Genomic DNA, 23,547 nt, shown 5'->3' with positions numbered 1-23,547 from the left:
TTTAAAAATCCGAACACCCTTTATTTCCAAGGAAGTTTCATCGGTAGTGGAAACAAAGGATGCATTTGAGTTAGGTTGACATTCATATAAAATAGACTTGTGTGGGGTCATATGAAATGAAGCTCCTGAATCAAGAAGCCAAGAGCACATACCAAGGGTTGAAGAGGATGCAATGACCGCTCCTGATGTAGATCCTTTAAGCAATGGTTGTAATACCTCTGCCAATTGAGATAATGATTTGGTGAGATCTTTGAGGTTTAGAGTATCCTCTTCTTGTTTTGATGGAGCCGCAACAACCATTTTTTCTTGAGGTCTATAGTCCTTGAATTTAGGACATTGAGGTCTAATGTGGCTGGGCTCATGACAATTATGACAAATGATTCTTTATTCTCCTCTATTCTTATTAAAATGAGGAGGTTTATATGGATTGATAGAATGTCCCGGTTTGGAGGCAGCAAGCGCACAATCCTCTTCTTGACTATTGCTAGAAGTAGCAAGAACACTATCACTCTTAATCATGTTTAGCATAGTCTCTTCTCCATTAAGTTTAGTGAGAATCTCATGAATAAGAGGAGGCGATGAGGATAATAGCAAGGAAGCCTTAATTTGTTCAAACTCGGGTCTCAATCCATAAAGAAAAGCAAAGAGTCTATCTTCTTCAACTTAAGCTCTCCACATCTCAATACACTTACCTTCCCATTTGGGTTCAAATTGAGCAAGTTGAGTCCAAATAGATGATAACTCCATAAAATAATCTCTATCATTCTTATCTCCTTGTTTAATATTTCTAGCCTTTTCTTGGAAATAATACTTATGGGCCATATCTTTTTCGGTAAACATACCTTTGATATACTCCCATGCTTCGCTTGCATTTTTGTAACACAAGAGATTTGCGGCAATTTTTGTTTTGACTCCACTTAGCATCCATGAAATAATCTTGCATTTTTCATGTCTCATTCATCTAATTTTTTGTAATATTCTTCTATTGCTTTGTCTTTTTCTTCGATACTTGTCTCGACACCATTTTCACATATTGTAATTTTAAGAGTGGGTTCAAGAATAATACCTCTCACGTATCTCCATGAACCTTGACCTTTTATGAATGTCTCTAAGTGTTCGGCCCAAATGATGTAATTGCTTCCATCAAGCTTGAATGGTGGAATAAAATTGGAGTTGCTTGAATTGTGCATGAAGAATTCACCCATAATGAAAAGGAGAAGAAGAGAACCACTACCAAGGAAGAATTACACAAGTTTCATGAGGCAACCCACCAATGCACGCTTTATGAGGCAGCCTTTACGAGTTAGTATAAACCAAGCTCTGATACCATGTGAAGAGTCTCACAAATAAGCTTTATGAGGCAGCCTTTACGAGTTAGTATAAACCAAGCTCTGATACCATGTGAAGAGTCTCACAAATAATCAAGTTTATAAAAACTTGACAAAAACATTCACTCATCAAATGCACTAAGGTTAAATATTACAAAGTGCATTAAGGCACAAATATCACAAAGTGCACTAAGGCACAAAGCACATGAGAAATACTGAATATTATTGAGAGAAAAACCTCACTTGAAAGATACATTACAAAGGGAAAATAGTCCCTTATTTATAGACATGGGAGAAGGCAATAGCCGTTGGGCTACTTCCCAACGGCTCTAATTAGAGATGTTGGGAACAGCCCAATGGCTTGTCAAATAGTCAAATTATCGACTATTGACTTTGACTAAAAAACAAAAAAACAAAAAATAAAATAAGAAATATAAAAATACATATTACAAAAAATGTAATTCATACGTGTATACTTTAAATATATATATATATATATATTCATATACATACTCTTGTATTACGAAGAGTATATATATATACATATATATTCAAGTATATACGCATATATGTGACTTTCTCACACCACGAACTCCCTTCTCCCCCTTTCACGATTTTTTTTTAAACCCACCCCCAACAGAGGTAAACCGTCCCTCGTCTCTTCCTCTCTTATACGGTCCAAAGAGGGAACTTTACAAAAGCACGGCAGCAAAGGGGAAATCGACGAAAAAATAGGGTTCTCGACTCAGAGGTAGGATTTGCTGTGATTTTTGCAGTGTGCCCTGTTTCAAGAATGCAATGTGTTGCTGCACAACCCATCTGCATGGGCTTAGACTGTGCAAACGCAGAATCCATGTTCTGCATGCGTGCTATATGCAAACTATTGGTTATGCGCGTCTTGACTTTAGGAAATCTATATTTAATCACTTGATTAGCATATTTTGAGTTTCTAAGGTTCTGTGAGATGGAATATCGAAAAATTTCTGAATGTTACATGCATGAAAACAGACTGTGGAAACAATGCTCTGCGTGTTTTACTTTTGACTCATGCTATAGTACTCTGATTATAAAAATTTCTGGCCTATGTATGGGTGATTTCTGGTACTGCGTAATTTTGGCAGACCATATTTTGTTCTACTTATCTTCTCCATGTTAGATAAATGATCTGTGATACATATATATTTTGATTTGCGGATTTGGCATTGTAATACATATTAAAGTTTCTGTTCTGTGTTAGCACAAGCACAATATTGATTGTCTGTTATATGGGTATTGACAGAAATTGATATAGATTAAGTTCAATGACAAATTTGGATTTTTTGTGTTAAATGCATTGACTGTAATCAATTTTTGTTTTATAGAAGGATGCAGTGATTATCTGTGTTGAGTACGACATAATTCATTTTTTTTCTGAGTTATGTTCAATTTCGAAACTCAAGACTCATATGTATGCGTTGGATGTTTTCTTTTTACATAATGTTAAATAGCACAAGTATAGTAATCAGCCTCTGTGTGAATCCAAGAATGAGATTTAATGCCTATGAGTTCACCATAGAAAATTTCAGGTTTAAGCATATTAAAAATAGAAATTTCGGACTGAGTGGATGCAGCAGCGTATTTCTGTGTCAGGCCATGCACAAAAGTCTGTATTTCCATGCTTCTTGAGTTATTTCAAATTCGTGTGGAACCTTATGTCTTGCTATTGAACAGATCTGTTTTAAGTTCAATGACTGAATTGCAATGTATAATAAATGCAGTGACAGGAAATAAATTTTGTTTTAAGTCTAATAACAAACCTTATCATTCTGTATTGAGTTCATCGATAGCAAACAATTTCTGCAATAAAGTCAATGATAGAAATTGTCAACTGCATAGTTGTAAAACTTAGTGCTTGTAATATTAAATTCCATGATTAAAAATTTGTCTGCATAATTAATTTTTTTTAGTTTGGGAGTGGAAATCGGTGAACAGTCTGCTCATTCCTGGCCCACACAATGTGATGAGGCATTCAAGGTGGGAATTGGTTGTATTAACCATAATCTACGTCATAATATATGGGATCTGTATGTGTTTTCTCTGAAATTATCACTCAGTGACAACAACAAGCTGGGTATATACTGTTGGAAAATCTTTGAATGATAGTAGCCTCACATGTAAGGTTTGCTTTTAAAAGTTTCTGCCAACTGCCCTTACGTAAATTTTAAATATACATAGAATGTATAGTGGAGTACTTCAAGTTCTTGTTTATAAAACTTGTAAACTCTACACTATACCAATGGTAACATCTTGTTATAAATACTTTAATGCAAAGGATTGTCTGTATATGCCCTGCTTCTATAAAGTGTTACGTCCAAGGTTGAGTGATAATAGAATTGTGTTTTATGAAATGAATGTAGGTATGAAGTTTTACAATTACTTTTAGGTGATTAACTTGAAAGGTAATTTACCTACAATTCTCAAAGAATGAATACATAACCGAGCCTGCCGGTTGGTTTGATGTTGGCATATGAGCTGCCAAGTCAGGGAATTGAGGGTTTCGTATTGGCACCTCGAGTTTTTATAAAGCTAATATACAAGTAAATATAAATTTAACATTTTTTTGCCTGACTGGTTTAAAGGTATTGGGGCACTTGTGCTCGCCCGGTTTAAAGGTACCAGAGCACACTGAGTGGGATTGCACAAATAAATGGATAAAATGGTAACCTACCTATCTAAGGTGGGAATATTTGGGAACATACTACTACTGTAGTATGATTCGTTATTTATGTGAGCACCTGTGGCATTGAGGCACTGAGTTCAAATCATGTAAAAGCCCCGAGAAGTCAGGTAACAAAAATTTATAAGACAAATAACCCACTGAGACTCGGACTTACCTTGGAGAGGGTAGGTGGTACACAACTCCGGGGACGTGTTATATTAGCTTCGAGCGGCAATGGGTCGTTGGTTCCCAGTCTTCGGAGTTAAGGGACCAAGACTACCATTTTGTCCTAGGTGGTAGGTCCAAGTTCTTCTTCAGAAGTTAATGATGCATCTTGTTTGTTTGGGCTTCGGGAGGTTCTTTCGGTTATTAAACCGCTCTCTTAGGATTTCAGTTTCAGTTAGGTATTCGGATTGATAAAACACACTGCATAATAAAACCCTGAATGTTCTTTTCTGTTATGGTTGCCTTGGCTTGCGAGTGCTCGTGGGATAATTAAAGAGAAACTTAAATTAAGTATTTTATGTTCTTATCCATATGTACATCGTGATATTCTGTGCCTGAAATTGTTTATCATTTATTTGTGGTTATTCATATATCAGACATGAGTTATTTCTTGCGATATTCATTTAATCATTTCATGTCATGCCATAGCTTTACAATTCATTGAATATTCAATAGCATTGCACTTTCTTGTCACATCGTACACATGCATAATCATAGTAATCATATTAATCAGAATGGTTGTAGCATGATCCTATTACTTGATCGTTTTCAGGTGAAGAATAGAGGAACCAGAACGGTTGCGGGATGATGTATGGACCATGATTTTTTGATTTTTCGGGACAATTAGAAATAGTTTAGTTATTTTCATTTCTGCTTTTGTAATGTTCTGAACATTTTGTTTACTATCAAATTTCATTGGTAATGGATTGAATAGTGTTGTTTTGATTTTCCTATGATGTACTCGAGATTCTTAACCTGAAATGGATTAAAAAAAAAAATCTCGAAATTCAGGTCGTTATAGGTAATGATGTAAGACCCACAATTTTTTAGTAAAAATTCTGAATAAAACTAAGATGTATTTTATGTAAAATTATTATATTGACCGGTAATGCCAAACAAATAAATTTCAACGAGCCAATTATACTTGACATATATATTCTTGAGGATATATGCTCAAACAATTAAGGAGTTATAACTCTCTCCCTGGACAAAATTAGGAGATTTCACACAGCCTATCCGCTTTGTCTCCTCGAGACAAAGAAATTGGTGTACTCACATTTTTTCTCGAAAAATATTGGCGAAACCCAGAAAATACGCGAGCCCCACAAAAATATCTGCCAGACCCCACACAAGTAACTCACTAAATTTATCTTGTGGGCCCCATATAAATATCCCATGGAATTATTAAGTGGTTTTCACACGGACATATATGTCATTTAGTTACTTTGCCATTAAGTTTGGACCTTTGATCAGTTGGGCCATCTAGATCAGAACCAGACCCTATGTGGATCCAAGATCCACTTTTTTCTCTATAAATAGGATGAGACCCTCCTTAGAAAAATCGTTCCCTTCTCTCTCTCCTCTTTATCTAGCCTCTCTCTCCCTTCTCTCCTCTCTCTTGGTTCTAGCCTAGACCATGCCCACTTGCAGTAAGCTTGGACTTGCCTAGCTTAGGTTGAGTTCAGTTGGGTCAAGTCAACTTGACTTACTAGGTTAGCCTTTCTCTTCCTTTATTTTGGTCTTAGCCTAGGTCGAGACTACTTGACCTAGACTGAGCCTACTTGAAGAATTGCTTTTGTAGAGGAAGAGTAGTTTTTCAAAGTGTGGTTATGTGTTGTTATGCTCCTTAGAATAAGATCAGAACAAATAAAACCGTGAAATGATAAATAATGTTATGGAAGCATGGAGGAGCTGCGAGTATCAAGAATTGCTTCAAATGAGTATGATTAAACCATTTAGGCCAAAGCTTGTCAGTTTCTTGACTGAATCTGTAAGGCATTGTTGCTTAATCAACATCATTGCTCTCTCTCTCTCTCTCATGCATGCTTGCATGCATGCACCAAGATCTTGTTTTCTGGACTTCAATAGCTGCTCCTTCCTGTACATGTTAAAAATATTTGTGTTTCCCTCTTTTATCTTACATTTTGCCTCAAACGGATCTTTTATTCTTCATATACAGTTCTAATTCTGTTTATGTGTATGCAACTCTTGTTTTATTTAAACATATACAGTTCTAATTCTGTTTATGTGTATGCAACTCTTCATATAGGTGTTTCTCTCAAGTACATTAGTATAATTAAAGATATGTATGGAGTAGTAACCAATGTCCGCACTTGTGGAGGGGTGACAACCAATTTTCCGATAACGGTTGGGTTACATCAAGGATCTGCTTTAAGCCCTTTCCTATTTGCGATAGTGATGGATGAGCTTACGAGATCAATTCAAGAAAATGTACCGTGGTGTATGTTGTTTGCTGATGATATTGTTTTGATTGATGAGTCTAGAGCTGGGGTTAATGCTAAGTTAGAATTATGGAGACAGACATTGGAAGCTAGAGGTTTTAAGTTGAGTAAGAGTAAGACTAAATATATGGAATGTCGGTTTAGTAAGCAACGAAGTAGTGATGGGAGTGTAGTGAAGCTTGGTGAGCAAGATATACCGGTGAATGATTATTTCAAATATTTGGGATCCATCATTCAAAAGTATGGAGAAATTGATGGAGATGTAAATCATAGGATAAAGGTTGGGTGGATGAAATGGAAAAGTGCTACTGGAGTGCTGTGCGATCGTAGAATGCCATTGCGGTTGAAGGGAAAGTTTTATAGGACGACTATTAGACCCGCTTTACTATATGGTACGGAATGTTGGGCTGCCAAGAGACATCATATTCAAAAAATGAGTGTAGCTGAGATGCGGATGCTTAGATGGATGTGTGGAAATACAATAAAAGATAAGATTCGGAACGAAGAGATACGTAAGAAGGTAGGTGTTGCACCCATTGAAAATAAGATGCGAGAGAATCGTTTACGGTGGTTTGGACATATTCGGCGAAGGCCTAATGATGCTCCAGTTAGAAGGTTGGAGAAATGGGAAAATATATTAGTTAAAAGAGGTCGGGGTAGGCCTAGGAAGACTTGGATGGAGATGATAGGAAAGGATATGAATGCTTTGAACCTCTCCGAGGACATGGCGTTGGATAGAAATGATTGGAGGAAAAGGATTCATGTGGAAGACCCAAAATGAATTTCTTTTTTGGTTCATATCGCTGACCCCAATTGTTTTGGAATGAAGGCGTAGTTGTTGTTGTTGTTGTTGTTGTTGTTGCCTCTTTAATATATTTACAGTTCTGTATGTGTAAAACCCAAGATTTTTTTTATAATTAAAATGAATAAATGATGAATTATTGGTGTATTCGTGACTATAATCGTGAATTCTTGATTTTCTTGAAATTCTTGATATTCTTGATATTCTTGATTTTGATTAATTATGAACCTTTGTCTCAAGTTATGAACATTATTTCAAGAATAATTGAAAAAAACTAAAATATGTGGACTAAACAAGAAAGTAAATGATTTCAGATTATGGATTTTAGATTTGGATCTAATCTCATTGGATTGGACCAATAGTATTAGATGTCATTATTGTTTCGACAGAAATTTCGGCCAATTAGTGGCTCATCTATTAAATCGAAGTTGACCTTGACGTTCCTCATTTTGAGGGCATCGAAATCGACTATTTACATGCCCAAATTGTATTGATTTGAACGTTTTATCAGTGACCAAAGTTCATGCCTAATTATAGGTCAAAAATTAACGTTTTTCGATATCAACTAATTTTTTTTACCAATCCGTATGCGTACGATTAAATCTAAGACCACCATGACAATCTATATTTCAAGGGCTATCAAATCGACTATTTAAACATTCAATTCTGATGAGTCTTTGGGTCTGTAGGCCTTCCGAAAGATTACTATGTCACTAGAGCCCAAGCCACGGTAAAAAGTCTATGCTTTTCTTTTATAGCTTAAGTAATTTCGAAATTTAATTAATTAGGTCGCATAATTTATTTTTTTATTTTATTAATAAAAGAAATTAATAAATATTAACTTCTTATATTAGAGATGAGACTCTTGTCTAAGCCCATCTATAAATAGAGACCCTCATAAGGAGGATTAACAAGGTTAGTTCTATTTTTCTCTCCTCTCTTCCCCGCGCCCCTTAGAGCCTTTCCTTCTTTTTCTTGGATTCAAGAAAGACCTACACGTGATTCCAGGGGGTATATTAGATTCTTCTCAAGCTAGTAGAAGGTGCAGATCATGCAATAAGACCCGCCGAAATCTTCGAAAAACGTTTTTCCAACACGAGGTAGGTGATTTATGCTTTTCTTACAAGAACAAAATTCTTGGCATGAATTCCAATGATTTTTCATGATTTTAGACCATGATCAAACCCTCCTAACTGTGGGTTTGAACGAGATCTAAAGATCCATGAAAGCAGAACGATTTTCCCAAAAGAAAACCCTCTTGGAAATCGGGTTTTTCATAAAAACCCAGTTTCTCAGAAAAGAAATCTGTAAATTTTATAAATACTTGTGTTATGCTATGATTTTCTTGTAAGTAATGATTTGTATTGGTAAAATAGGTTATTGTAGACATTCTGTAAAATTTTTGTGAATTTTCATGTTCGAAAATTGAAGATATTGCGATTTTAGCAATATCAGTTTTTTCAGAAAATAAATTGGTTAATATTGAAAAGATGTTGATATTGTAGCTAGATTCATGCAATATTCAATGGTAGTTGATAGATTATATTAAAGTAGATATTCTGTAATTTTTATAGATTTTTTTGAGTTTTTATTTCATGCATATTCTATAATTTAGTTAATTTATTATGTATTTTACCGAATTAATTTATGAGAAAATAAAGCATGCGCGAGATGGGCATATTTTTTATGCCAAACGGCTAAGGAAAATCATGTTTTGTCTTAGTTAAAATATATCAGACTTAGCTGTATATTTTATTTTGGGTTTTATTTAATTTATGCAAGAAAAATCACGGGTGTACGGATTCAAATGACCCGGTTTGGTCCAACCCGAATGCATAGACCCAGAATTACAGCTTTCCGGCCAGACATCCGACCAGTAAAACATTTGTATCTCCCTCGTTCGGAGGAGTTTTGACGAACAGTTTGTTGCGTTGGAAAGCTAACAAAATTTCACATATGAAATTTTGGGCTCTGTTCATGGATTGAGCACGACCCTGTGACAGTCGGAACAAAATATATTATGTCAGTAGTAAAACGTTAATAACTCCCTCATATAGAGGGATTTTTACGAACGGTTTGCGGCTACGGAAAGCTGACGAAATTTTCTACATACTGTAGAAATGTCAGTTATGTTCACTGACTATAAATTTTTCTGTTAATTCTGTAACAGTCGGACAAAGTTGAGGATTTCGCTAATCGAGACTGGTTTTTGGACCAAGAGTCGACTTTTGCATAGTTTGCATATATGTCATATAAATTTTTTCATATGGAATAACATGCAACATGTGAATGAGTATGCAAGCCTGATTTTATAAAGAAGTTTATATGTCTAGCTTAAAACATTAATTGCCCTAAGAAAACCTACACATAAAGATAAAGGATCCAAGGGTCCAATGAATGCAAGTTCATGATTTAATTTCAAATATTGTGTTGGTTGCATGTATGCCCATGTTGTAATGATGATGATGATGATGATGATATTGATGTTGCAACGATATGGATGCTCTAATTCATGTTCTTTATTGCATTGACAATGTACATGCATATGTGCTAACTAAAGCATGAATGTAAATGAAATTTTCATTTTTGCATATGCTTAAGTTTATGTTAAAAGCATGATTGAATAAATATTTCAATGCTTTTATAAGAATGCATCTACAACCTGTAAAGTAGCCAAATGTTTTGATGTTGCATGAAAAATATGAATATAATCAAGTAAACATGTGACATTAAAATAAGGATACTTGCTGAGAGAACGACAGGTAGTATGAAACTTCATGGGGTAAGTATGTTTCGAGCATAGAAGGTTGCTCCTCCCCTCCTACGATTTTATGGGGAAACCTTTGCACTAGACAACAACGTAGAAGGCAAGGTACTCATGAGAAAATCTGATGCATCGGGTTAAAAGGTGTTGGAAATCTTTCTCGTATTATCGTCCCTTACCCCGTCCTGGTGTAAGGGCCCGACAAGGCCAAAGCTACCCCTGTATGTAAAACACTGCTTGAGCCATGGTTATGATATGGAAGTCAAGCCTGTGTCGTATCAGCAGGGCTAAGAAGTGATAACTTATGATGTATGTACATTAGTTAGGCATTGCATGCATCATTTAAGCAAGAGAATGTAATTAAAGACAAGAATATATGCACGCATCGAAGGGTTTCTGCATATGGTAAGTCATGCATATTAACTGCACATGCATTTTACTTCTTGAATGTATGAATTAATGCTTTCTTGTTTAGTTTGGTAGATTGAATATGCATGGCTAGTTATGTAATTATTTTAGTAAATTTTTAAATGCTAAACTATGAAACTGCAGTTGAAATTCTTGCTTTGTACTTCTGTCTTACGAGTTTAGTATATCCCACTCTACTGAGATATGTGTTGTCTGACCCTATACGGTTTAATATTTTCTGGTAATGAGGAGTAGCTTACATGCGAAGGCAGGAGATTACGATGGGGACTGAGCCTACCTTTCCTTTGCATTTACAAGATTTTCGGACTCTGATTATTATGTCAATGGACTAAAGAAATTAATTTTTTTGAATGATTGTGGACATTGCTTTATTTTATGAAGTTAAAATCTATTTCTTTTGAATCCCCACAATCGTATGATTATGCATGAATAAGAGAAGTAGCATGCCAAATTTTAGACTCGATGAATTTTCCATTGTATTTGTTAAAGTATTTAGAAAAGGGTTAAAAAAAAAATCCCACCATTTTTCGGGTTATAAAAATTGGGGTGTTAGAGTATGTCACTCAAAACTACTTGGATACTGACGATGGTGGCATAATTTCTTCTAACACTTAAATGAGCCTTCTAATAACATAAACAACAAAGTGCTGTTCTTAAGGAGTTTATTTGGATTTGTTGAAGATTGTGTGAGAAACTCATGTTCGATACATGATAGATGTTTACTTTTTTTTTTATGAGACATGGACATGGATATCCTCAAAGATTTAATTGGACTTAGGTTTTAGGATCTTCATGTCCCTCTTAAAAGACATGAGCATTTTGGTCTTAGGTTTTAGGATCTTCATGTCCCTCTTAAAATAGTCTTTCTTTATTTATTGTTTTCATGCCATTATGGGCCATACCTTTTCTTTTTCTGTTGCCTTTTATTATTGCTTTTATGCCAGCCAAACATTAACATGCGTATCTATGTTTAGGATATGGTTTTCTTTGGCATTGATATCCTTGTACAAGAATCAAAACACTACCTAAGTTTCTTCTATATGTTTTGCTTGTTCCAAGCTTTGAAAACTCAAGTAGTGATGAGATTATGTTGGTTTCCACGTCTAGTCTCTGGCTTCTATAATCCCATCTCATTGATGTGTGGAACGAGGGCGTAAATTGTTTAATGCATCTAATATCATGAAGCACTTTATTGTGACATCTTTGTCACCACTTTAAAAAAGGAACAACTAAGATCAGTAGAAAAAACAAGGAAAACTTAAAATAAAAAACAAAATAAACTAACCAAACAGATATTTGATCAGTGAACAATGATATATAACTAGTGAAATAGTATTTTATTGTCTTATCCTTACATTCTGTAGAATTTACAAAATCAACATGATAATAATGCACTAAAGCATTGGACAGAGTAAGAAACAAGTAAATGGCACGAATTAGCTAAAGAAACAGTAAGAAGACAAGTCAATAGCAGGGTTAATGTTTGCTATGATCGATTGTACCTACAATCTACTTAGCAAAACTTTTTTTAAAATTTTCTTTATGGTAAATTCTGACCTCCTAGATGTGGTCTACATGCTCCATTTAGTAGGAACTTTTGAAGGCATACTTCTTTCTGGAACACAAACTCAAGTTTATTGGTAGATGTACTTCTGTTGCACTAAGGCTGCAACCTTCTTACAAAGACATTTTTTCTTAAAATACTTCAACTGAGCATTCTGTTGGCATTTTCCACAAAAGCATTGTATGTTTTCTTTATGTGCTTTTATTGTCTTAGACTTTAAAATCTCTTGCTAATGGAATTCATTTTTTTTCAAATTCCTCATCCGGACCATCTTCTGCAGGACACTTATGTGACTGGTTGCAATTAGATCACAGAGATCTAGAGAAGTTTGATTCTGATCTTAGGCATATCTCAAGACTATTGGCAGATATCAGGATTCAACACCTTCTAATGCATCTTCCTTTTTTTGAAAAGTTTCACTTTTGTCTTTGTAGTCCAGGTGGTTGTCCAAGTCCTGTTAGCATGAACCTGTATGTTCATATTCTCCATTCATTCTTGTCTACCCCTGCTGTTGTTTTTAGTGTTGCCTGTTTAGGGATGGAACGTCACCAGTAAATTTTGAAACCTGTCATGTTTTATTAGCAATAGCAATAGCATACTGGTAATGGACATGTGCTGCTTGGTTATGAGTTTATTGCTGTTCCTGCCTCCTGCAGGCTAGGCCATTAAATACTAAGGTTGGAGGGGTAAAGCGTAAAGTGCCTCTATCATCCACCACAGCAGAAGACACAGCTGCAGCAGCGGAGAAGGAGCTCCCATGGTTAGCTATTCCAAGAAAGAAAATGCAAACATCCCAAAGTGTGTGGACCTGTACCCTCTGTAATGTAAGTTGCACAAGCAGGGATGGCTTGGCTGATCACTGTCTTGGCAAAAAGCACAAGGCAAAAGTTAAGGAATTAAAACTAAAGAAAGGGGAAGGTGCTTCGGACAAGATTGATGCAAAAGCACCACAAAAGAATGCAACCAAAGCTGTTGGTGTTGAAAATAGTGGTCCTGGTATTGCTGCAAAAAATTTGAACCTGAAGAAAACACCAGGTAGCAGGAGGAAGCATGCAGTTGGGCAAACACTGAAAAAACGGAAGGAAAACCAAGCAAAAGACCAATTCATGTTCTGGTGCGAGCATTGTGGAGTTGGGTGCAATAGCGACATTGTCCTTGATTCACACCTAGGAGGAAGGAAACATGCTGCAAAAATGGAGCTCAAGAAGTCTGGCAGTGCCAGTGGCACAACTATGTCTCTTGAGATGAAAGCAGTAAAGGAGACTGGTGAATCGGAATCTGTGACAATAGTTCTGAAAGGGGTTGATGCTATGAATGGAGGTGAAGATGTTTTAGAACAGAAGGAAAATGAAGAGGAAGGGGTTGAGGGTGATGAAGTTCAAGAACAAGAGGATCAGGAGTCATAGGTCTTTCTTTCATCCTTCACCAACTTAGGGAAAGAGTGGTTTATCTGCTAGACTGGACATTCTTGTGTTTTCTATTTGTGTTCTGTTTCATATTTCCACTATGTGAAAGCCGCATCTTAAGGCTTACGATTTAACTTCTTGGCTTGTATTTCCTGCTTCCATGCGAGCTTCTCTCTCTCTCTCTGTGTGTGTGTGTGTGTGATAACCAATTACAGTAAATATTAATGAACTACATGACCACAATATATTGGGGTGAAAGAGGGTGAGTTATTTCATCTTAATATCTTCTAGTTTCCACATGTTATTCGGTTTATGAATTTTTTTGAGTGACCTTTAATATATCCATACTATTCAAAATTTCCCTATCAAAGAGAATTCTGAAAATGCCAGCGGGTAGTTTTGCTCCAATGTTACAAATCTCGGTGTTGGGAAATTTTGGCTATGAAAATTTTGCAATAAACTAAAATTCTTTTCTGTTGGAAAAATCTTGGCAAAACATTGAAATATTATAAAACATATAAAATTTGAAAAAATTATGAATACAATACAAAGTAAAAAAAGTTGGTTTTCTTATTGTGATAAGATTAAGGTTACTTGTCAACAATTATGAATAAATTAGCATGGGTCTCTCATGCAATGGATAATAATCAATCCAATTGCTTCGTGGACGTGCATGAGCCGTGGCAGACATTTGCACGTCTTGATTGTCAGTTTCACAGCATGTAAAGAGGCCGTCATTTATGCAGGTAATTGTTGTGCCTTAAATTTTAAAGGGCATCATGATTGAAGAACGCCATTAGGATACGCAGCCCTTAATCAAGTTCCATCCCACGCATTTTCTATGTTTGGATGCTCATGGAAATGAAGAGTGAAGTAATAATAGACAGGTTCTTGTTGGTACACCAGATCTGCTTCTCATCTCCATTCGTCCATTAAAAAAACAAATTTGGGATATACGGAGTATTCTTTGCTGTGCATCAGTTTTCAGCACCTTATGGTAGAGGATGTTTGGCTTTCAACACACTAAATTATGCTTCATTTAGACATCTAGATAAGAAATTATGTCCAAAGTAAGCTAACATGTCAGTACAACCGGACTTGTTTCTTAACAACAAATCGCCACTTATGGTTAGAACTCATTGGTTGTTAGAAAATGTTTTCTCCTTGGAAAACTTTGACTTTTGTGTAGAAATGATAAAAATGGTGAATTATCATTAGAACATATGGTTTATCATTAGAGTTTTCTGATGACAAGTTACTTGTTAGAAGAGACTTAATTTGGCTCAAAATTGCATGGGAAATAAGAATAAACCTTACCTAAGCTGCCACTCTTATCATATATATATATCACTAAAATAAGAGAACTAGAAATATACGAACTACCATGTGAATTGGGCATTTCTGACACTTTTGCAAATCTGACCATGTTGATGTGTTTGGCATGGTGAATTTGTTCAGAATCAACTGTTAAATCATGTATTTTCGATAAAAAGATAATTTTTGGATGCTTGAATATTTATGAAGATTATGAGCTGCTATTTCTGGAGCTCCATGAAAGGCGTGCAAGTTGGTTAATGAAGCAACTAAAGATGAAAGAAGGCAGAACAAAGAGCTGGCCTATTTTTGGGATGCAAGACTCCAGAAATAAACTAGTCCAAGAAGAGCTTAACTAGAAATAGCCAAACCCTTAAAAGGTTTTATTTAAAAATAGGTTTGCATTTATAATATTTTGGTAACTTGTGTAAGGCTTAATGAGCCCCCTCCTTGGCCTATATATAGGTCTTGTTTCTTGGCTTGAAGGGATTATGAAATGAAAATTGAATCTCTCCCTAAAACTCATCTCCATCTCTTCTCTCTTATCTATCTCACGTCCCTCTCTCTTACCTTGGTGTGCCAACCTCTAGTAGATTTAGCTCACTAAGTGGATTTAGGCTGCTATCAAGGTTCACTCAATCAACGTAGTCAAACCGAGTTCTCGAAGATCATCATCTCACCTTGATAAACCCGACCTCCACTAGCTGACCCAACTGCTATAGAAGACCCTCTCTGAATCTCCCTAAACCAAGTCAGTCAACCAAGTCATTCCCTTGATCCAAACCTAAGTTAGAACCTACCCAATCCAATTTAGCTTATCCTGAATTATGATAAACATAGAATTTTGTCACAGTTCGCAGATTTACCCAGCCCAAGAAATCTGACTCTCCAATTTGAACACAGTGTTTCTTAGGGTGTCTAGTTTTAACTCCTTGAATTTCAGGATTTATAGAGTTCTCAGCTCCGAGAACTCTATTTTTCAATTTGGGTCTATCAGTCCAAAACCAAGTCTGCCTTGCTTAACCCAGAATTTACCCACCACTTTTTAAAATAGTATCTCCCTTGTCTTGAGTCTTCTGACCTTTAAATTTGGTTAGAACTTAATTTAAGGTGTCTGATGATGCATAAAATGCATATCATTTTTATATATTATTCATGCATTTAGGTTTATTTTGAAGGATAAAAACCCATGTAATTGTGGATTTAAGGGCAAGGAATCCATAGTTCGAATCTCACTTGAATCTAAGCTAAAACGAAGGAAATGAAGCATTTTTAGGGTAATTGGAGCGAACGCCAAGGTAAAGTGGATTCATATCCAATCCAAAGGTGAAATATTGGATCAAGGACTAGATCTAAATCCAAAATATTCATAAACCCATGTGATCCAAGGTGCATTCCATGAAGTTTTGCAAGAAACTCTCTCCATATCAAGCATTTAGGTAGTTGTAATATTGAATAGTTTTAACATATAGTTAGAATTAAATTTTGTTTAAGGTAGGTTTTAGAATTAGGAATAGTTTTTAGTAAGATAAATAGAATAGAAAGGTTAGGGTTTGACATTTTTTGGTGTTTTTGGAAAAGCTGCCAATTCCGCTCTCTTCTTTTCTCTCTCTCCCTCTTCCACGATTTTTAGTTTTTCTTTTCATCTTAATTCTCTTCTTCCTCTCCTCCTTTCTTCTCCTACTTTTTGTTGTGCTTTCTTGGTGTGTGCTGCCATTTATTTTGTAGGTGCTATAGATTTTTCAGAGAGCTTTCTACTCGAATTCGGCGTGCCGTCTACCATCACTGAGGAATCGGCCGTGTTCTCTCTTCAACCGACCATCGTTCTATGCTTCCAATATCACTCTCCCCCACTAAATTCGGCTTCCAAAAGATTGCAGCCCTTGAAGATAAGTTACAGACCTCCAAGACATGAAGGGTGTACTTCCCAATCCCATTAACCATTCTTCCTTTTTCCTAAATCGTCGGACAACTGTGAGGTACGTCTTCTCCTCCCTTTCTTCTAGTTAGAGTTATGTCAAGTTGTATCGTGTGTCTAGTCGTGGATATGCATTTAGAGTGTCTACGTGAGTCTAAAATCCATTTTTATTTTCTGTTTTAAATCATTATCGAATCGTATTCTTGCTTGAGCAAGAATCAATTTCATTATTTTTAGATCAGCCGATTGAATCAAGTATATCGATTTCAACATTTCAAAATGCAATCGGCTGAATCATGTATATAGTTTTTTTTGTTTTGTTTTCAAGTTAATCAAATTAGGCTTTTGTAATTTTTTTAAAGGTCTAGTCGTGATCTAGCTGCAGCTAGATCCGACTATTAACCGTCGGTTTCATAGAGTAGTCGATTAGGTTAATCGGGTAGACTTAGTAATTCAGTTAGGTTAGTGGTTAGTCAATAATTTAATAGTTAATTTTAATACTAATTTTACAGTTCTAATTCTAATTTGTAATAGTAGGTTAACAATAGTTTAATTAGATTCTATATTATTTTGGTTACATATTTAAATTAATTATAGTTCAATTAGATAGTGTCGTGTTACATGGTCGGGTTTAGAGCTAGTAGAGTAGATTAATTTTCCTTGCATTAATTAATTTTTTTTTATCAAATAGTCTTTAATCTAACTAAATTCGATTAGGTTATGTTAATTAGATTTAGGAGAGTTTATTTTAATCAAGTAATTAGCAAAAAGGTTGTGTGTTTTGTTTTAGTAAGATTTCTCTTTTAATTAGGGTTCTAGAAATCGTCTAATGTGTTAATTTAGGAAAATATTTTAGTTGCTTTTTTTTTGGGTCGTAGGGAAATTCTTGTTTTGAATTCATAGGATAGTTTCCATATTTTATTTGATTGTTTTAATTAGGAAAAGTATTATTTTTTTGGTAAGTAATTTAAGTAGTTATTAAGGATTAGACATTTTTTTTTTATTTCTTGTATTTTCAAACTTGCCTTTCTCATTTGTTGATTTGAATTTAGTAATTTATTTAATTTCTTTCTTTACTTATTAGTTCAATTTAATCTGTTATTTTTAGTAATTTGAATTAGCCATAGTGGGGTCCACTAAGGGGCGTGAAGCATTCAAATCTCAAGCCAATTTTATAACCGACCCTTATGGCCTTAATTAGCTTTAATTAGTTTTAAATTATTTTAAGTAAGTTAGATTACCTTTAAATTAATTTTGAACTTCAAGATAAGTGAGTATAATTTATGTTACGTATGTAAGGATTAGTTAATTATTTCATATTTTAATTTAATTCATCGCTCAATGTTAGTTAGTAGTTACATGTTTTTGTAATTAATTAGTTGGTTAATTAGAGTTAGTCGTGTACCATTGCTTTGGTTTGTTTAAGTCTTATTTCATTTTTATGTACTGTAGTTAGGTCTTAAATTTATGTCATTTACATTTGCTTTAGATTAATTAGTTTAATTTAGTTAAATTGATTGATGCTTAGCATTTTTATTGTAGTAGATTAGCATAGTTATCAAAGTAGTTATTATTGTTCTTATTCATTGTATAATTAATTCATTTACTTCTTTGTTGTAGATTATATTTTAATTAAGTATTTCTCTGTTTTTAGCAGTAGTGAAGTTGTCGTAATTAATTTTTATGTTTTTAGTTAATCATATAGTCAAGCCAAGTCAAAATAGTAATTTCTGCAGAAGTCGATTTTTTAGTCAACTTTAGGTCATCACTTTATGTACTTTTCCAATAAATTTTGACCTGAGGTTTTTTCCACTATTTTCATCAGCATGTCTACTGTATTCCTGCCAATTTTCATGATTTTTCATGTTGGTTTGGTTAAGTATTTAAGCTGATTTCAAAAATTAGTTTTGCAGAATTTTCTGTTTGACTGCAATGCTGACTAGGGGCAGTTTCGTAGCTTCAAAATTCAATTTTTGAGGATTTTGGTAGAATTTTTAAACTCTGTAAATTGGATCTGGTTTCTGAGTGTTTCAAAAATATCTCTGAAAAATTTTACGACCATCTGATTCCGTTTACTTTTTCAAAATTCTGATTTCCCAAAACCTGTCCTGAATTGTCTTGCTAGACTAGCAGTTAGGGTAGTTTAGTAATTTCCTTTAGAACTAGGTTTTAATTTTTAATTCTATTATTTTTTTATTCTTTTAATTAGAATGGGTTCTATTATTTTTGTCAGAAGTTAGCAAATTAGTTTAGATTAATTTAGTTAATTATTTATTTAATTACTTAATTGTTCGATTTACTTACTTTGCAGTGTAGTCAGTTAATTAGTTTAGCAATAGTTGCTTATTTTCTTTGTTCTTGTGTTCTTTTTATTGCTATCTTAGTTAGATATCTATGTGTTAACTATTTCATTAAGTTACATATTGTTTCGTTAATCTTGTTGTTAGTGTTTAAGTAATTTAGGTGCTAACATTATTATTTAGGTCTGCATGGAATATGCTATTTTGTAGGTTTTTTCACATGCATATAGAGGAGGACGGGTATTAAAAATTGATTCTTTGACTTCTTCAACTAACATTGGAGTCCCAGAGTTTAGATTAAGATTTTATTATTCGTTATTTGTGTACTTGTGAACATTGTAATTTTCTTCACTTTTGAGATATTAATAAAGTGAGCAACTCAAGTGAATTATGCATTTGCTTTTTCCTGTTTCGTGAGTTTGACTCGGTCTTACCACTAGTATAAGCTGGTTTCTTATCATTTGGTGTACGGTTTACACGAGTTTTTATTAAAAATATTATTTAAATTTTTTTTTTTTATGAAAGTTACACCAGTGTCTAGAAACATCTTTCAAAATTTGAGATTTTTTTGTGGCATTGTTTAAGAGTTTTAATTTTCTCTCTAAACCTGTCAAAAATCCATACTCAGTCTATCCAAATTAGCCCATTTGATGTTGTCTTGACCTTTCAGTATCATTTCACGATATGGTACCATATTACCACATCCTCTTCTTATTTTAGAGAATGAGGAAATTCCTCAACCCTTTCCTTTAGAGGTCATGCTCCCTATAAGAATTCTCTATTTAAATAATCAGCAAGAGAGTTATTGTCGTTGCAATTATTCTGGCATTTTGTATTATTTAAAATAAAGCACCATTTTCTGGTGAATTATATTGGCATATTTAATTGGTATTTATTTAATTTAATTGTCATTTAATTATTAAATTTATTAAAGGTTGGATCTAAATTATTATCCAATTATGGGATTTGGAATTTCAAAGTTTTAAAGTAATATTTGGATTTGGATATGGGAGAGGATAAGAACTTTAACCCACATAGTTTTGGGTTTGAATTATCCAATTAAAACACACTGGGATCAGATCTTAAACTAATTAGGTTTGGATCTTAGAGGATATCCAAGAGAGTCGACCTACATGGTTTGAGACTGGATTCATTTGAGGGACCCGATCCAACTATAAAATAAACTGAGTTTGGACCTAGGTCGGGGGTCCAAATTAATCAACCCACATATATTGGTTTTATACCCAGTAGATCTTAAAATCATTTGGGTTTGGATCTTAACAAATCCATATAAGTCAACCCACCCGAAATGGGTTTGGACCTAGTGGGAATGTGACCATACCATTTGAATCCTTACTTGAATCTAGGAGACAAATGAGGAATGGATTGGAATTTGGGTCCAAGGACCCAAATGAGCTTAAATGCACTCACTTACCTCCTTTCACATCTTTTAATCTATGCACATCCCATCCCCTAATTCCCTCACCATTTCACTCATCGCATCTCTCTCTCAACACTTATAAATTGAAGCAGGTTATATGTCCCCCCCTGAAGATGGCCGTTAGCTACAATGCATGTTCGGGGGCCCGAATGAGAGCCACATATATAAGCACATGGGGCTTGTATCCCCGTGTGTGTCAGCATCACCCAACGTCGGAGTTGCAAAGACTTAAGTACCCTTTTCCGCCATTTTCGCCAAGAAACGATGGTTCAAGAAAAGGACAAAAATGTCCTCCATCCAAAAAAGGGAAACAACGCTTCGAGATCCTCCATCTAGAAAAGTGAAACGCCGGTACAAGAATGATGTTAATTCTTTAAAGTCCAAACATTCCATTTTTGTCCTAAGCAGTAAACTTTTGCAACTTCTGCTATAACAGGAACTCTCTTTGCCGTCGTCTGCTCCCACCAGACCCTCCTTTGCCATCGTCTGCTTCCACCGAATCACCCTTTGTCGTCGTTTGCTGCCGCTGGAACACCCTTTGTTGTCGTCTGCTATCGCTGGAGCATCCTTTGTCGGCGTCTGCGCAGTGGCAACATTGTTGCCACCATTGGCTGCGTCTATCTTCTGTGTATTTCTCCTCCACTGTCGGATTACCAAAACTCCTATCATTTCTGTAACGCCCCAGATTTCCAAAACAAAGCTAAGTTAAAATTTTCATGAATTTCTTTTTTTTTCTTTACAGCGGCACCTAGAAAAAGCTTTTAGCAGCGGAATCAGACGATAATGAGTCGTCAGTTTTAGAAAACCTCAGGCACATTACAGGTATGTGGTCAAGCAACTCATTGACCACCAATGTGTTCTATTTTATCGAAAACCACATGTTTATTACAACATCACTGTTTGAAAAAGCAGTATAGGTTCAATAAAAGGAAGTAGTGCAACTTTATCTAGAGAAACCCTGGAACTTGATGCCGCCTTGCTTCACATATCGCAACACAGGTTCAATACCTGAAATCCCCATAAAACGGGGTCAGAACCACAGATGGTCTGATAAGCAAGCAATCATACATCCATTCAACTCAAGTAAATGCGCTGACCACTCAGGGTCGCACTTCGTAATAACGACGCTAAAGTCTCCACGACTTAGCGTATATTGCAAGAGTCTCCTCAGGGCTATAAGTTGAACATCCGCTTAAGTCTTCATGACCTAGCATAAGCCTCTTCAGGGTTGTGATTTGAATCTCTTGCTCAAGTCCTTATACTTGGCGCATCTGTATCCCACACATCTAAGGACAGCTCATCGAGGTTCGCTTAGTCGTGCAGATACAACATGAGTCTTCACCCAATCAGTCCAGTCGTATACCGATTTTGTCACATTCACAAAGGTTATGCAGGACTGACTCAACAACGTCCATCCACTCATACATTCAAGCATCGCTGAACCTAAGCTAATGCTTTGTTTCGATAATTAACCCCTCTCCCTGGGCTTAAAGGAGGTATATCCGAGCACCAACGCGATGATCTGGGGGTTGATTATTCTATATATTTTTAGATACCCCAGAGGCTTGTTGACCCCATCCCCCGAGTAGGACGATACAATCATACCAGAAGAAATCCTTACTAGTTATTCAAATGCATTCTGCTACTGCAGTAGTTGGGTTCAATCCTCAGAATTTAAGGATAACCACGACCTCCATACCTCTGAGTGATGGAGGCCATCATGAACTCTATCAGGTTCGAGGGTAATATAAGTCACTCAAGGCTGCATCATCACCATCTTCTTGGGTGAGAAATTTTGAAGGGGTCTGCCGGTCTGACAAGCTACTTAATACATGCCTATAGGGCAACCGTTGAGGAGTATGTACCCGACCCCGTTCAGTGTGCCCCTAACACGGTCATCAACCGCGGGGTCTTTTCATTTTATTCATATGCATGCTTGACTCTGCTCTCGGCACTACGTCCATCACGAGCATCTCACCTCTTTCGGATGGACAACGTACTCTGGCTCTACGACCCTTACGAGTATAGTTGTATATCGGTCTCTCAATGCGCATGCATATGACATGATCTCAATGGATCAGATAGTCGTCGTATTTTTACGCAACGAGCCCACAACCTAGTCAAGGCGCAACCACTACTCTGGCGTAGTGGCCCTTACAAGCAAGGTGCCCTTACAAGTATCAGGAAGATGAGCCAATCTGACATCGTTCTAACAACGAGCATCGTTGTGCTATTTAACCGGTTCTGGTAGCTCTTCTGCCAACCATTTCGTCAGCACCTCCCCTGCTTCAATGACAGGGATGCGACAATCCTTTCTATGTGGTAGAAAGTGTCCAACGGACTGGGTAACAACTCCTCTGTATGATGAAGTAACCTGCTACATTCTTTCTGAGCTATTTCTAGCTTCTTCAGAAATTCCAGCAGCACTTTCTCTCTTTGATGGAGAAAGCATGCATTTCTTTTGACCATTTCAGCGTCATCTCCCCTCTTTGACGGGAAAAACGCCACGCTTAACCCGGGAAATGGATGCGTACCGCTGTGCATACTTTGCATCCATCAAGGTTGTTTGGAACCCTAGGACATAGCCAGACCATACATAAATGAATTAATCTTTACGTAAAGAGCATTTTTGCCAAAAAGCGAAGCCTTTCCAAAAGGGGCTTCATTTGTCAAGCAAAATCTTGAACGAGGAGCGGTAAGGGAATCACATCAGCAATTTGGAGTTGATCTCCATTTGAACACTCATTTATGCGCCATATATGTAATATAAGCAAAAGCCTGTGCTTTATATGGTGGCGACGTAAATGAAATACATATACTTATTGTTTGGGGTGTGTAATCGAACAAAATATTTTACATATATATTTGCAGAAAGCAAGAGCCTTGGCATCATTCAACACGACGGCGTAAGTAAATGCATAATCAAAATTGCATAATTAGAAATTGCAGAAATAGGAAGCCTTGGCATCATACGACGCGATGGCGTAATATAAATGCTTAATCAGAAATGCATAATTAAAAATTACAGAAAACAGAGAGCCTTGGCATCATACGACATTACGACAAAGGTAAATTACAAGGCCTTGGCGATATAAGATGCGACGACAGTCACCAG

At 35.7% G+C, this 23,547-nt stretch overlaps 1 protein-coding gene across 2 annotated transcripts in view; it reads left to right on the top strand.

The window, feature by feature from the left end:
• Positions 1–13,616, top strand: part of LOC149848977 (uncharacterized) — a 54,743-nt gene extending 41,127 nt beyond the window's left edge. For both annotated transcript variants that reach the window (XM_090013037.1, XM_090013033.1), the window contains one exon: positions 12,710–13,616. In XM_090013037.1, coding sequence (XP_089869163.1) covers positions 12,710–13,459 — 750 coding nt within the window. In that variant the 3' untranslated portion in view covers positions 13,460–13,616. The remainder of the gene's footprint in view (positions 1–12,709) is intronic.
• The last annotated feature ends 9,931 nt before the right edge of the window (positions 13,617–23,547 follow it).

The sequence above is a fragment of the Nuphar pumila genome, chromosome 1, assembly GCF_984573655.1.
Source record: "Nuphar pumila chromosome 1, dmNupPumi1.hap1.1, whole genome shotgun sequence".
NCBI classification, from domain to species: domain Eukaryota; kingdom Viridiplantae; phylum Streptophyta; class Magnoliopsida; order Nymphaeales; family Nymphaeaceae; genus Nuphar; species Nuphar pumila.
The sequence above is the reverse complement of the archived record's forward strand: the minus strand, read 5'-3'. Positions and strand labels throughout refer to the sequence as shown.